The 13,123-nt window shown below is 48.2% G+C and overlaps 1 protein-coding gene across 6 annotated transcripts in view; it reads right to left on the bottom strand.

Annotated features, from left to right (window-relative positions):
* Positions 1-13,123, bottom strand: part of TNFRSF11A (TNF receptor superfamily member 11a) — a 61,077-nt gene that overhangs the window by 30,232 nt on the left and 17,722 nt on the right. For 5 of the 6 annotated variants that reach the window (XM_070464497.1, XM_070464500.1, XM_070464501.1 and 2 more), the window contains exons 2-3: positions 4,221-4,302; positions 2,328-2,453 (exon numbers count right to left, since the gene is read on the bottom strand). In XM_070464497.1, coding sequence (XP_070320598.1) covers positions 2,328-2,453; positions 4,221-4,302 — 208 coding nt within the window. Of the gene's footprint in view, positions 1-2,327; positions 2,454-4,220; positions 4,303-9,469; positions 9,592-13,123 lie in introns of those variants that run through there. The other variant, XM_070464503.1, reaches the window with a different exon arrangement.

Here is a 13,123-nt window from a genome sequence, read left to right as displayed (position 1 = left end):
CAATGAGCCTTCTGAGCACCCAGACTGAAGTCACTAAATAAGATGTTCTAAGGAAGCGATGAGAAATCCTTGGAAAAATGGCTCATTCCAGCTTCAGGGAAGGAAGTGTCCAAGATGAGCCTGGGAGAAAGAGAGCTCTTAGAGATACCCGAGGGAGAGGAGCGACCATCTAAGCCCCAGTAAGACTGTGACTGCAGTAGATTAAAACACCTCCACTGTGTAAATGCGTGAGTTCATAATACTCCTTTTTCTAAAAAATAAGCTCTGGCTAGTTTTATTAAAGAAAAGTTGTGCATGATCTACTTTTCACGGGTCTGTCCCGGCATGCCCCTAATGATGTCAGAGTCACCTGGCTCACTGAGAGCTGGTGTGTCTGGCTCTGTAGCATTTTCCACGCACAGTGCCCGATTCAATGTTACTGCCACCGTAGTGATAGACACTAGTGGTAAAGAATCTGTCTGCCAATGCAGGAGACACAAGAGATGCAGGTTCGATCCCTGGGTCAGGAAGATCCCCTGGAGTAAGAAATGGCAACCTGCTCCAGTATTCTTGCCTGGAAAATTTCAAGGACAGAGGAGCCTGGTGGGCCACAGTCCATGGGGTCGCAAAGAGCTGGATACAACTGAGCAGCTGAGCGCCATGGTGACAGACACTTGCTCTAGCCGTTGTCACACGATACTCGATTTCAGGCTCCCTCAGGGCTGGGCAGTGGTCAGCGAGGACGACCAGTTTCACTTTGCCTGTCTGGGGTGCCTGTATGCACCCCAGAATACACTTTTCACTTTTCATAACGAACTGGAACCTAGAGTCAATCAACTCCAGCAACTTTTTCGTCATCTTTGCAGTCTTAGGTGCGGGATGCCTCCAAACAAGTGCAGCTACCAAGATGGCAGGGAGTGAGAAAGGAAGCTAGCTCGTGATGTTCATATAGATCCTCTGGAGACAACTTGGTGATGGGGGTCATTATATTGAAAAGTAGAAAAATAAAGTTATAAGCATTCATTCTGCCTTTCCTGTATAGACTGCTCTTCAGGGTAATGACCAGTTGATGAGAGAAGTTTCTCTTTAGAAAGCATTTCAGCCAATAAATGATGAAAGGATGATGGAGTTAGAACATCACCTTTCTGCAGCCCCTAAATGAAAATGGATCTAGGTCATGATCATCAACAGCTGCTCATATCACCCAGAAAAGAGAGAAGCAGCTACACTGTGACCCCTGGCATCACCTTTTGAAGGAGTTTTGCCAAAAACAAAGCAGAAAAACCCAAACCAGATTCTGATCAGCCTTCTAGATCTAATAACCCCTTTACAGGAAATACAGGGGACAGAAGCCGTATGTTTAATGAGACCGAGATGATGCAGCCAGCAAAGCTCCGCCAGTGGAACCCCTACAGGACTGATGGCGTGGCTCCCTTAACAGACAGACTGAGTGAAAAATGGAGAAAAGGGGACGAGAGGAGCTTCTGGGTTTGGACTTAGGAGACATATTTTGATTCTATTCTTATGAATAAACTTTAATTTTTAAAAGATCTGAGTCAAAAGCCCTATAGCAATAGGATAAAGAGATCAGACTATGGAGGTAGGAAGACGTGGATAGTTTAGGAAGAAGACCTGGGAGTTAGAAGGCCTGGTTTTGAGTCCTGCTTCTCATTTGTAACCCTGGAGAAATCACTCACTCCCTCTTAGTTTCTTCATTTCTACAGCGGGATAATCATAGCTTTCTCACAGGGTTTTTTTGTGAGAAGTAACACAACATATGTGGAAATGCCATGGAAACCTTCTGTCAAGTGTAAGATACCCTCCAGGACTGAACACACAAATATCACATAATATCACTTATATGTGGAATCTAAAAAAATGATACAAATGAACTTATTTACAAAACAGAAATAGACCCACAGACATAGAAAACAAACATGGTTACCAAAGGGGAAAGGTAGGAGAGGAGATAAATCAGGAGTCTGGGATTAACACATACACACTACTGTATATAAAACAGATAGCCACCAGGGATCAACCGCATAGCACAGGAAACTGCACTCAGTACTTTGAATAACCTATCAGGGAAAAGGATCTGGAAAAGTAAGACGCACACCCCCCGAAGCACTTTGCCGTGCACCGCAAACAGGACCCTGTGCATCGACTGTACTTCAGTAAAAGCAAAACAGACACATTCCAGAAGTTCCGTGCGGAAACCCGTAACACAGTGCTCCTGGGATCTAAAGCTCACCCTCTGGGGGTCTGTGGGCAGACGTCTTCCCTTGCCCCTAAAGGCACAGCATCGCTGTATCCAACAATGTCGTTTACCCACACTGCCCCTGACTCACCTGGATCGCAGACTTTGTGCAGCAGGCATTTATCTTCTTCATTCCAGGTGTCCAGGTATTCGTCCGAGCCACAGGGCAGACAGACACTTTCAGAGGTAGTGGTGCATTTGGAAGACATGTACGTTCCTTAAATTAGAAGGGGGAACATGCACCAATCAGAAATCATCCATGTATTATACTCTTTGTGACCCTATGGATTGTATCCCATCACGCTTCCCTGTCCATGGGATTCTCCAGGCAAGAACTCTAGAGTGGGTTACCATGCCCTCCTCCAGGGGACCTTCCTAACCCAGGGATCAAACTTGCATCTCTGTGTCTGCTGACTTTTACATGCAGATTCTTTACCACTGAGCCACCTGGGAAGCCTGTGTGTTATATCAGGGGAAGTGTGATCTGACAATCTCTATTTGCCTAGAGATTAGGCACAACTTCTTCTCAGAGGAAGCCTCCCAATAAATCAACAAAAATGAGCCAGTCTGGGAATTCCCTGGCAGTCCAGTGGTTAGGACTCTGCATTTTCATTGCTGAGGACCCAGGTTCGATACTTGGTCGGGGAACTGAGATCCTGCAAGTCTTACAGTGTAGCCAAGGAAAAAAAAAACAAAAAGCACCAGTCTACCAAAGCCTTTACATGATGTGGTCCCAGGATGCCCCCAGAGACAGAGGTCATGTCTCACAGCAGGGGCTCCTCAGGGCTCCTGGCTGGCCCAGATAACCTCCCTGGGTTTGCTGTGCCTGTGGTCACCGTGGTCTTTCAGACCTTCTAAGTAAAACCCTAGGCCTTTCCACTCCCAACCCCTGCTGACTCAGGAAAAGAACTGCGGTTTTCAAACTGGCGCCTGCAGAACTCGAGGGGTTCCCTGGGGCTAAGCAAGAGAAGCTGCGTCTCCTGCCTCATGTCTCCGTCTTCAAAGCCCCTTTACGGTGGACCCGCAGAGTTTGTTTCTTTTGTCCCGTGCACACTGTAGGCTCACGGTTAACTTCGTTTGGTCAGAGAGTACTATACACGCTCAGAAACACACACATATGCATGAGAATCAATGGGTATTCACTCTGTGCACCCCAAAAATATTTGTAGCTGAAATAGCTAAAGGATTTGTAGTAAGATAAGCTCCTTTGCCTTAAAGCTCCTCTCCCGTCCCCAGAACAGGGAGTGAGTGAGGACCCTCTGGACTTGGGGCCTCGCCCAGGCCACAGAAGTAGCTGGCCACCCCCTTGTCAGAGCAGCTTGGGGGAAATCGTGGCCAGTCTGCCTCCTACTCCTCAGTAGATGTTGTGGGAGAAGTTATAACAGGATTTAGGCAATTTTTGGCAGTGATTCAAAGACAGTCATCCCCATCCTCATCACCACCCCCACCCCCAGTGAATTTCTATGAAATTAATCCCTTTTTTTTTTTTGCCTTACCTCGCGGTTTGTGGGATCTTAATTCCCCATCAGGGGTTGAACTTGGGCTACGGCAGTGAAAGAGCTGAGCCCAGACCACAGAACAACCAGGGAACTACCCCTAAATGATACTTTTAAATAAGAGTTCTATTGAATATTTTAAGAGTTTGAATCACAAACTTCTAAAACAGCATTTTAAAAAAAAACCTCTTGCCTTCTCAAGAAATAGTGTTTGAGGAAACGGGTACTTAACTCACACTCCAGCATGCACTTAATTCCAGTTTCTGAAATTGCTCTTGGTTTTTAAGTTACTTCACCTATTGAGAGTAAGATTTTTCTCTTCAGAATGACAGACATCACTACCTGCCACTGCCGTAAGAAGCCTACCTGATTTCTTTTCTCATCTGGCAGGACAGAATCAGTTACTTACTAACGTTAAAACAAAAAGCCCCCCCCCCCCCCCCCGGGAGGACAGCAAAAGGAGGTTTAGCTTCTGAAGAAGCACGAACCTGGTTCACACTTCTTACAGCACTGTCCAAGATGCTCGTAGTACCGCTCGCTGGTACACGGAGGGGCGATCTGAAAAGTCACCTGAAAAGAAAATGTGCATCAGGTAGAGATTAGGCACAAGTTCCTCCCAGAGGAAGCCACCAGAAACTGTCCGGCCACCGCTCTGCATGATACCGCCCACCCCCCCCAAAGGTATCACTATCCTACGCTAGCCCATTCCTCCCCCCCAAGAATGTACAAACCAATGATCCTGGCATCAAGATCCATTTAAGTATTTAAAAATATTTCAGTTATGCTCATGCGAACAGGCTGAATTGAAGGGAAATTTATAAATGGTACCCAGCAGTTTGAAAACTGCTTTCTACCAACCACGTACAAAGTGGCCCCACGCCTGTGTCATCCTGTGGAGGACAGTGTGGTCAGTCCACTTTGGTCATAAAAACTGGAGAAGCACAGAGTGGGGTCCCTTCATCCGTGTATCACACTCTTTGTGACCCTGTGGACTGTATCCCGCCACGCTTTCCTGTCCATGGGATTCTCCAGGCAAGAACAGTAGAGGGGGTTACCATGCCCTCCTCCAGGGGACCTTCCTGACCCAGGGATCAAACCTGCATCTGTCTGCTGACTTTTACAGGCAGATTCTTCACCACTGAGCCACCTGGGAAGCCCGTGTGTTACATCAGGGGAAATGTGATCTGACAAGCTATTTCTGATTTTAGAAAGATGCTTAGTACTGCTTTCCTTTAAAAAGTTTTAAACATGCAGAGAAATTTTAAAAGTGGGACAGCAAGGGGTTATAGGGAGCCTGTGACCTGGAGCCTGGACTCCCGCCAGCCCGCCGGCAGGGGGAATGTCCATGTGCCGCTTCAGCTTTTTGAACTTCGGTCCCCTTTCTGCATGATTCTAACACAAGATTAATTACCACATTTGCTCATCTAAGCAAAGCAAAACCAAAGCCAAGTACCCTGCATTCATCAGACTCTCATCAGTTTGCCGCAGGAAAGCCTTCCCTTATCAGCCATCTCCGTTAGAGAAAAACACAAGCCCCCGTGGACTACAGGCCCGGGGGAGACGGAAGCCCGGGGCAGCGGCACAGAAGCGCCGGCCGCGCTCACCGAGGGCTTTGCTGGGCTGGGGGTCCGCAGTCACCATCTTGCCCCGAAGGGCTTCGGCACTCCAGGGTGGGCTGCAACGGGGGCAGCGGGCCCTCCCTGCGCGCACGGGGACCTGGGGCTGTCCTCAGGGCTCACAGGGCAGAGATCAGCCAGGGCTCCCGGGCGGCTCAGCGGTGAAGAACCCCCTCCCAACGCCGGGGACACAGGTGCGATCCCCGGTCTGGGAAGATCCACATGCCGCGGAGCAGCTGAGCCCGTGAACCAGAGAGACTGAGCCTGCGCTTTAGAGCCGGGAACGGCGACTCCCGAAGCCGCACGCCGAGCCTGCGCTCCGCGAGAGAAGCCGCGAGCCGCAATTGGGGCAGCCTCCGCGAGCCGCGAGTAGAGAAAACCCATGCCGCAACGAAGACCCAGCACAGTCAAAAATAAATTTTAAACTGGAAAAGAGAGACTTCCCTGGTGGTCCGGTGGTGGAAACTGTGCGTCCAAAGCAGGGGGCCTGAGTTCGATCCCCGGTCAGGAAACAAAGATCCCACACGCCATGAGGCATGGCCAAAAAGTAAAAATTAAGTCGGGCGTGCAGGACGCAGCCAGTAAGGGCCTCCCCGACCTCCCCTGGGTCAGGCAAAGAGCTTCTGGGGGGCTGCGGTCGGGGACAGTCCCTCTGAGGTCAACGAGAGCGTCGAACGTGTTTCTGGAGCCAGTGTGCCGGGAAGGCGGTATCTGGGCTTGGTTCCTAGGCCGTCTGACCCTCTCCGTGGACCCGGGTATCGGGACCGAAGTTCCCCAAGCATCCACCGCCCGACAGGCTCACAGGGCCAGGGCAGTGAGCCCGTGGACACTGGGAAAGATGACGCAACAGAAGCCGCCCCGCCTCTGCTCCCTGGGGGCTTTCCCTGTTTCCATGGGAACCCGTGTCTCTGCCTCGGCACAGCAACGTGTGCAGAGAGGAGAGATGCGCAGAGTCAGACGGTGAGGCCGGACGCGGCAATGCAGATGCTGTTTCACAGAAAGGGTCTGTGAAAGCCTGATGGTATGTGAGCGCCCCTGCCATGCTGATGACAAAGGAGACCAGGGAAATGTGCGGTTGGAGTGTATTTCAGATGATCAAGGCCGATTGCGTCTGACCCGTAAGAAAACTGCAAGTCTCTATAAGACAGGGGCAGGCTTTGTCTGGGTCACGTACACAGGTTCTTTTTAGGGGAATTTGCTGAAAGGGCGCCTCCTGAAGCAGCAGCCAGAAGTGGTCAGGTGCCACTGTGGGCTGGGCGCTGGGCTGCAAACCCCCGTACCTGGTGAGTGTCAGCCACCCGAAAGTGTGGACAGTTTGTTTACATGTCTAGGCGCATGGCTGTGATTCATTCCGCCCATCCGCCCTCTGGCCCAGGAGTGTAACCCTGGCAAAAACAGGGAAGCTGCGATTCCAGAGGTGACCAGATGTCGTCTTAAACAGATTTTTCAGATTGTTCCTTAATATCCATCTCTGTCTCCTAAGTGAATTGTGACTTTACACCTGGACATGCCTTCTTTTTAAAATATTGAGAGATAATTCACATACTATGAAATTTCCCCTTTCAAAGGTTATGATTCACTGGGCTTTTTTTTTTTTGTATATTCAAAAAGTTATGCAACCAGCACTGCTGTCTAATTCCAGAACATCTTCATCACTGCAGAACTGACATGTTTGTTTCACAACGCTATAGGGTTACTGATCTTTCAAGTTACATCAGTAATTCTGCTACTGGGAAATTTGACTGTGGTGAGGCAGACAATTTTGGTATTAATTTAAGGTAGAACTTAAACTGATCCCTACTTTGTTCCTGAGTTACATTAGATACTTTGCAGTACACCTTGAGACTTTCAAAATGACAATCAACATACAACTTACAAGGCAGCATACGTACATAGATATGGTTAATGAAGTGCGCGTGTGAGGTGCTGTGTCATGCCTGAGTCTTTACAACCCCAAGGACTGTAGCCCGCCAGGCTCCTCTATCCATTGAATTCTCCAGGCAAGAACAGTGGAATGGGCCCGACCCAGGGATTGAACCCAGTCTCCTGCATTGCAGGCAGATTCTTCACCATCTGAGCCACCAGGGAAGCCCCAAGGAAATGTGCTTTGGGGGTAAATAAAAAGAATCTAGAAAACTCTCCTTAGGAGGCCTGCACCTTCCGGAGAAGACAAGATAGACTTTGTTGTTGTTGTTGTTTTCCCTCCCTTATTCTTTTTTTCCTCCTTTGCTGGTGGAGGTGATGGAATTCCAGCTAAGCTATTTCAAATCCTAAAAGATGATGCTGTGAAAGTGCTGCACTCAACATGCCAGAAAATTTGGAAAACTCAGCAGTGGCCACAGGACTGGAAAAGGTCAGTTTTCATTCCAATCCCAAAGAAAGGCAATGCCAAAGAATGCTCAAACTACCGCACAATTGCACTCATCTCACACACTAGTAAAGTAATGCTCAAAATTCTTCAAGCCAGGCTTCAACAGTATGTGAACTGTGAACTTCCAGATGTTCAAGCTGGATTTAGAAAAGGCAGAGGAACCAGAGATCAAATTGCCAACTATCCGCTGGATCATCAAAAAAGCAAGAGAGTTCCAAAAAAATATCTACTTCTGCTTTATTGACTATGCCAAAGCCTTTGACTGTGTGGATCACAACAAACTGTGGAAAATTCTTCAAGATATGGGAATACCAGACCATCTGACCTGCCTTTTGAGAAATGCAGGTCCAGTTAGACCTGAACATGGAACAACAGACTGATTCCAAATCAGGAAAGGAGTACGTCAAGGCTGTATATTGTCACCCTGCTTATTTAACTTATATGCAGAGTACATCATGAGAAACACTGGGCTGGATGAAGCACAAGCTGGAATCAAGATTGCTGGAGGAATATCAATAGCCTCAGATAGGCAGATGACAGCACACTTATGGCAGAAAGTGAAGAAGAACTAAAGAGCCCCTTGATGAAAGTGAAAGAGGAGAGTGAAAAAGTTGGCTTAAAACTCAGCATTCAGAAAACTAAGATCATGGCATCTGTCCCATCACTTCATGGCAAATAGATGGGGAAACAATGGAAACAGAGACTTTATTTTCTTGGGCTCCAAAGTCACTGCAGATGGTGACTGCAGCCATGAAATTAAAAGATGCTTGCTCCTTGAAAGAAAAGTTATGACCAACCTAGACAGCATATTAAAAAGCAGAGACATTACTTTGCCAACAAAGGTCCACCTAGTCAAAGCTATGGTTTTTCCAGTAGTCATGTATGGATGTGAGAGTTGGACCATAAAGAGAGCTGAAGAATTGATGCTTTTGAACCATGGTGTTGGAGAAGACTCTTGAGAGTCCCTTGGACTGCAAAGAGATCCAACCAGTCTATCCTAAAGGAAATCAGTCCTGAATATTTATTGGAAGGACTGATGCTGAAGCTGAAACTTGAATACTTTGGCCACCTGATGCGAAGAACTGACTCATTGGAAAAGATCCTGATGCTGGGAAAGATTGAAGGTGGGAGGAGAAGGGGATGACAGAGGATGAAATGGTTGGATGGCATCACTGACTCAATCAATAGGACATGAGTTTGAGTAAGCTCCGGGAGTTGGTGATGGACAAGAAAGCCTGGCATGCTACAGTCCATGGGGTCGCACAGAGTCGGACACGACTGAGCAACTGAACTGACTTGACCCTTGTTCTTTGCTCTTTGCCTTCGAGAAGCTCTGTTTTCCTCCACTTGCAGCTCTAGGGTGAACCCTCTTAGCAGACCTGCGGCTCACACACGCGCAGAACTGGCTTCATCTTGCGCTGATCTCACTCTGATCCCAAGCTCCACGTCCAGGAGCCCATGGCTCTCCCTCTGCACTGCAGTCCCCGCGTTTGTAACCAGTCGGAAATCTAGACCTTGGACGCCCTGGCCTGTCACCCTGGCTGGTCCCCTGGGGCCCTGTCCCTTGATGCTCCAGGCCACGCCAGCTCTGCCTCTGGCTCCCACGGCCCCAAACCCCACCTTCTCAGGCTTGGCTTCCAGGGAGCCAGGGCTGGATCTTTTGGATACCAGCCTGTGCCCAGATGGCCCACATCCAGAGTGGCGTTTTTTGGTATGAATGAGGGGATGCCCTCAGCCCCTCCAGTCTTACCCCTCCTTTTCCTTCAGGTCCTAGTTCTGACATCAGCAGCGGGGAGCCCTCAGGCCTGTCAGGCTCCTTCTGGTCCTCTGGCCCTTTCCTCCCAACTGCTCAGAATGTGGGCCTGACTCCGTCCTCTGATGCTGAAGCTCCAGGACTTTGGCCACCTGATGCGAAGAGCTGACTCATTGGAAAAGACCCTGATACTGGGAAAGATGAAGGCAGGAGGAGAAGGGGTGACAGAGGATGAGATGGTTGGGTGGCATCACCAACTCAATGGACATGAGTCTGAGCAAGCTCCGGGAGACAGTGAAGGACATGGGAGCCTGGCGTGCTGCAGTCCATGGGGTCGCAGGGCTGGACACAGTGACTGAAAGGCAATCTCCCTCTAAAACCAAACGTGGCAGGTCTTATCACTGGTAGCAGTCCTCGAAAGGCAGGAGTTCAATGAAAACATGTTTCTGCTTAAGTATTTCAGAAGCAATTTCCCAGGGAATGGGGGGTGGGGAGCAGGGATTCAGCATAAGGCTGCAGATTTTCAGTAAATGGAGTGATTTTCAACCACCTCCAGTCTCGTCTCTTTGCTGAAGATGGAGCAACAGATGGCCTTTGGTAACTGACTTGAGAGGTGCAGGCTTCTAGTTACCTACATTTCTGTCTCCTTTGCCTTCAGGAATGACTTGTTTCCCTCTAAACAATAGGGCTTTTGAACCCTTATTGTTTGCATTAAACAAATAAAGCAGAACGACTTCTAAACTATTTATGGAATAAAGGGTACGGTGACGTAAATTCAGCGTCAGGTCTGTTGCAGCGCTTGTGTCTTGGGGAATACGATTTGATTCAGGGTACTTAGAAGTCTTGTAAAAACCACTCACGTGCTGACAGGGCCCTACTACAGGTCTAATCAATAAGCTACAAAAGCAACGTCTGGCCCACAGAGCTTACGTTGACTAACTTCTGCTTTCTAACAGACAGCTCCTGACTGTAGAAGAAACCTTAGCCTGTTTATAGCAAATATCTTTTACATTTCCCCCTTTCTTCTCCCCCGCCCATACAAATTCCTTGGGCAGTCTTAAAGAAGTTAAAATTAAAATAAAAAAGAAGCTAAGACAATGCATCTAACATATTGGCCATCTGCTACCTCACTTTCTTTTGGGTTTTGTGTCATCTGGATATTTGTTTCAGGGCATACAAGCTAGTATTTAATTTTAATGGCTGACAGACTCTTCTGGAATAACCATGTCTACAGTCTATGCAAGGCTTTGGGAGATAATAAATTGTAAATCAAAATTGTCTTTATAAAGCTCCGTGGATTTATTGGATTTGTTTCTCAATGCAATGCCATGTTGGGTCTAATCCTGAAAAACTCCAAGCTGAAGAAACAAAACATTTCTCTGAGTGGAGCTGCAGAGATTGGAGGATCTGTATTTGGAATCCTGCAGGGAAGATTGACTTAAATATTTTTCATGCAGTTAATCAACCCAGTTGTACAGAAAGGCATTATGAATCCTAAAATTACTTTTCTGCTCTACTGAAAATTCATGCTGACACGTAACAAAACAGAAAGAAGCTTGGCTCCTTCTGTCAAATCAAGAGGAAGAGAACTCAACCCAGAAGAACAAATGAGGGATTTTCCATAGGTTTTATTTTTATAAAATATCATCCATGACTATATTTGAGAATCTGGCTGTAAATTAAGGAAAGATTGTATCACATTTCTGATTGTTACAGTCGAACTGAAAGAGGTGGTTTTTCTTAAGAGAGAAACTACTGCATGTGAAAATGACACTCAATAGTCTTACTGCCCTTGAAAAAAAAAATCCTTAAAGGAAGTCACAATTGAAAGTGCTCTCACCCAGAAATCAAGTACTAGAGAGCTCTGTTCCCCAGAACACCAAGAGAATGGTTTCACCATGAGGATTTCACGCCAAGAAATTCTTTTTCTCTGAAGCCTTTCAGAGAGAAGCTTTTTTAGAAACAAATAAACAACAAACACATTAAAGGTCTCAGTCACAGACCTGCAAACAAAGGTCTCTGTTCCTTCTTGTCCATTTGTTTTCTCAGCTGGCTGGGAAGTCAGGCCAGAGACAAGGCCTAAGTTTTCCCCTCTAAATATTTCAATTAGTAAGTCCAAACACAGACCCTTGAAACTGAAATGTTCTGGGGGACCTATTCAGTTTGGTCCCTTTCTTATCTCCTTTTCTTGAGAAGCTTCCAGCCCCTTCTCTATTTTATCCAGCTTTATATTCTTGAATATGGCACAGTTCTATGTCTGTTACAGGGAAGAAAGCATCCACCATCAGACTTCTTGGTTAACAGTTCAGACTTGGAAGTGGATGTCATAGAAGAGTCATTTTAAGCTTGCACATCAGATAAGGCAGGTTTCTACAGAAAATAGAGAAACTAAACACTCACTGGAGTCGTCTGAGGAGCCAGAGTGTGAGCATTTAGCAGAGCAGAGGCTGGCGCTGGGAGAGCCCCTGGAGAAGGAAGGGCGGCTGGTACCAGTGCGCCGGTGAAGACAGAGACGCCTGGCCGGGTGGCTCTGCCGGTCAGGTAGAGCGGGGCGGGCTTCCCGTGATGGCTCTGCCATCTGGCAGCTCTCAGACCCGAACTTCCGGGTCGGTCTGACGTTTCCTTAATAAAACTGCCTGCTTTTCTACAACCTGAGAACAAGGTGGGGATAACTCACTTCTAAGTCTCTGTCTCTGCCTGTAAAATGGGGCGAATCATTGTACCCCTCCTACCGCAGTGAGGACGCGATGGGACAATTTGTGCAAATGATGCAGTGAATGTGGTGGTTCAGTCGCTCAGGCGTGTCTGACTCTTTGCAGACTGTATCCCTCCTGGCTCCTCTGTCCCTGGGACTTCCCCAGGCCAGAATACTGGAGCAGGTTGCCATTTCCTTCTCCAGGGGATCTTCAACCCAGGGATCGAACTCAGGTCTCCCACGTTGCAGGCGGATTCTTCACCAGCTGAGCCACCAGGGAAGCCTGGCAAGGTAGCAGTGGCAAGCGAAAACGAAGCCTACGCCTCCTCCCATGGAGGCCGAGGACCTGTCCAGCCGTGCCTGGGGGACTGGGGGGCAGCGACTGTGTCAGCCACTCAGCGGAGACGGGCACCCTGGCTGGCGGCTGCCGGAGAGGAGGTTAATCTCACCCCTGGGTGGAATCGGCGAGCACGGGTTCCTTCTACCAGATCATCCCGATGGGGGGATGGAGGGAAAGGGGTGTTGGCAGAAAAAGGAAAGAGGGTAGGGAAGAGCAGGGATTTGCAGGAACATCCCGAAGCCCTGCAGCTTCTGGACGCACCTTCCCTGTTTAGTTTTAACCTGGCTGCAATCACAGAAGCTGCCATCAGAGTGTTTCCAGTGACTGGAAAACGTGGTTTTTTTCTTTTGGCCTCTCTGCAAGAGGCGCAGGATCTTAGTTCCCTCACTAGGACTCGAACTTGTGCCCCCTGCAGTGGGAGGTGCAGAGCCCTAACCACTGGACAGCCAGGGAATTCCCAGAAAAACGTTTTTAATTGAAAAAGTTTATTTTTTTAAAAGCCTGTTTGACTTCACATACAGCTGTGCTTTCTCATGGGACTGGGATCGTGGCAGGTGGCCCGAGTCACGGCAGTGGTTTCTGACTGGGCTTCAGCTGGTGGCGGCGGCGGAAGCTG

Source organism: Odocoileus virginianus, unplaced genomic scaffold, assembly GCF_023699985.2.
Source record: "Odocoileus virginianus isolate 20LAN1187 ecotype Illinois unplaced genomic scaffold, Ovbor_1.2 Unplaced_Contig_26, whole genome shotgun sequence".
Taxonomy (NCBI): domain Eukaryota; kingdom Metazoa; phylum Chordata; class Mammalia; order Artiodactyla; family Cervidae; genus Odocoileus; species Odocoileus virginianus.
This window is presented reverse-complemented; position numbering and strand designations above follow the sequence as displayed.